Here is a 2,495-nt window from a genome sequence, read left to right as displayed (position 1 = left end):
CTATTCCTTTGCCATAGCTGCAGAGTTTTAATTATCATGACATAAAGTAACATTTGCTCCTTGGTAAGGCATGTCTTCTTTTTTTCTCTTTTTCAAATTTTCCTTGGCTCTTCTTATGCATTTCATCTTCCTGACGAATATTAGAATCAGCTTATTGTTCCTTAGAACAGCTCCTTGTTTTTTTGGAAAGGATTGAGGTCAATTTACAGATAAATATGGACAGGTTGCACAGCCCTCCAAATAACATTTTCCCACGCAGGAGCAAGATAACTGTTTATTCAAGACCTCTTCTATGTCCTTTAGTAAAGTTTTATGGTATTTTATTTTATTTATTTATATTTACATAGTGAAAACTTTTAGATTTGGAATTAGCCAGCTGGACTCAGTTTAGATGATCCCAATTTTGTTGGCAACATCCAAAGCATCATAGTCAGGAGCCAGTCGAACATATGCCTTCTTCTCTCCATCAAGCCTGATCAGAGTATTGACCTTAGCCACGTCAATGTCATAGAGTTTCTTCACAGCCTGTTTAATTTGGTGCTTGTTGGCCTTGACATCCACAATGAATACCAGTGTGTTGTTGTCTTCTATTTTCTTCATGGCTGACTCAGTGGTGAGGGGGAATTTGATGATGGCATAGTGGTCAAGTTTGTTTCTCCTAGGGGCGCTCTTCCGAAGATATTTGGGCTGCCTTCTGAGCCGCAGTGTTTGGGGCCACCGGAAGGTGAGTGACGTCCGAATCTTCTTTTTCTTGTGGCTGTGTACACCTTTCAACACTGCTTTCTTGGCCTTCAAAGCCTTTGCTTTGGCTTCAGCTTTAGGAGGGGCAGGGGCTTCCTTCTTCACCTTCGGTGCCATCTTCATGAAAAGCTATTGTATTTTAAATGTATTTTTAAAAGTAGATTTTGTGCAATTCTTTTAAAGGGTATTACTAAATGTATTTGATAGCTTTCACTGCAACTGTACATTGAACATGTTTAGTTTTTTATTATCAGTTCAGTTCAGTCGCTCAGTCGTGTCCGACTCTTTGCAACCCCATGAACCGCAGCACGCCAAGCCTCCCTGTCCATCACCAACTCCTGCAGTTTACTCAAACTCATGTCCATTGAGTCGGTGATGCCACCCAACCGTCTCATCCTCTGTCGTCCCCTTCTCCTCCCGCCCCCTATCTTTCTCAGCATCAGGGTCTTTTCCAATGAATCAGCTCTTCACATCAGGTGGCCAAAGTATTGGAGTTTCAGCTTCAACATCAGTCCTTCCAATGAACACCCAGGACTGATCTCCTTTAGGATGGACTGGTTGGATCTCCTTTTGTCCAAAAGACCCTTAAGAATCTTCTCCAACACCACAGTTCAAAAGCATCAAATCTTCAGTGCTCAGCTTTCTTTATAGTCCAACTCTCACATCCATACATGACCACTGGAAAAACCATAGCTTTGACTAGATGGACCTTTGTTGGCAAAGTACTGTCTCTTCTTTTTTATATAGAAAATACCAAATGTTGAAATAGATGGAATAGTATATGAATACTCTGATAACCATCACTCTCCTTAAACTTTTTTTAAATTTTAAATTGTGGTAAAATACACATAACATAAAATTTACCATCTTAACCACTTGTACATTTAGTAGCAAGACCATTCACACTGTTCTACAACCAATCTCAAAAACTCTTTTCATCTTGCAAAACTGAAACTCTGTTCCCATTGAACAACAATTCTGCATTCCCCTTTCTGCCTTCAGCCCTTGGCAACCACTATTCTACTTTTCTTCTCTGTGAAATTGACTATCACAAGTGCCTCTTATAAGTGGAATTATACAGTACTTGTCCTTTGAAGTGAAGTGAAAGTTGCTCAGTCATGTCCAACTCTTTGTGATCCCATGGACTGTACAGTCCATGAAATTCTTCAGGCCAGAATACTGAAGTGGGTAGCTGTTCCCTTTTCCAGGGGATCTGCCCAACCCAGGAATAGAACCCAGGTCTCCTGCATTGCAGGTGTATTCTTTACCATCTGAGTCATCACTCCTTATTTCACCTAGCATAGTGTCCTCAAAGTTCATCCATGTTGCTGCCTGTGTCAGGATTGCCTTCCTTTCCAAAGCTGAATGATAGTCCATTGTAAGTATACAGCACATGTTGTTTATCCTCTGTTCATGGGCACTAGAGTTATTCCCACCTGTTGGCTCTTGTGAATAATGCCATTACCCAGCTTCAACAATAATCAACTTGGAGGCAATCCTATTTCATCTGTAACCCTACCACTCTCTCCATCCATATTACTTCCAAGCAAATCTGAACACGGTACTTTACAAATTGTATTTTCTATTTGGTTAAAGATCACTAACCAGGGAGAATCAGAGTCTGGAAATCAACACTATTTCATCCCAGTTAGCTTGAATCTGTTTGACATAAAGATGAAATGCAGATGAGGTGGGAAAGTTGTCACAGAAACGGTAGGTGAGGAAGGAGAAGTAGGTCAGAGAGTGGTGGAGGC

General features: G+C 40.8%; 1 protein-coding gene across 1 annotated transcript; it reads right to left on the bottom strand.

The window, feature by feature from the left end:
* Positions 1 to 347: 347 nt before the first annotated feature.
* On the bottom strand, positions 348 to 864 carry LOC133073947 (large ribosomal subunit protein uL23-like). The gene has a single exon (XM_061167926.1). It carries the CDS (start codon positions 862 to 864, stop codon positions 388 to 390), a length of 477 nt encoding a protein of 158 aa, XP_061023909.1. The 3' UTR covers positions 348 to 387.
* Positions 865 to 2,495: the final 1,631 nt, after the last annotated feature.

The sequence above is a fragment of the Dama dama genome, chromosome 19, assembly GCF_033118175.1.
Source record: "Dama dama isolate Ldn47 chromosome 19, ASM3311817v1, whole genome shotgun sequence".
Lineage (NCBI taxonomy): Eukaryota > Metazoa > Chordata > Mammalia > Artiodactyla > Cervidae > Dama > Dama dama.
This window is presented reverse-complemented; position numbering and strand designations above follow the sequence as displayed.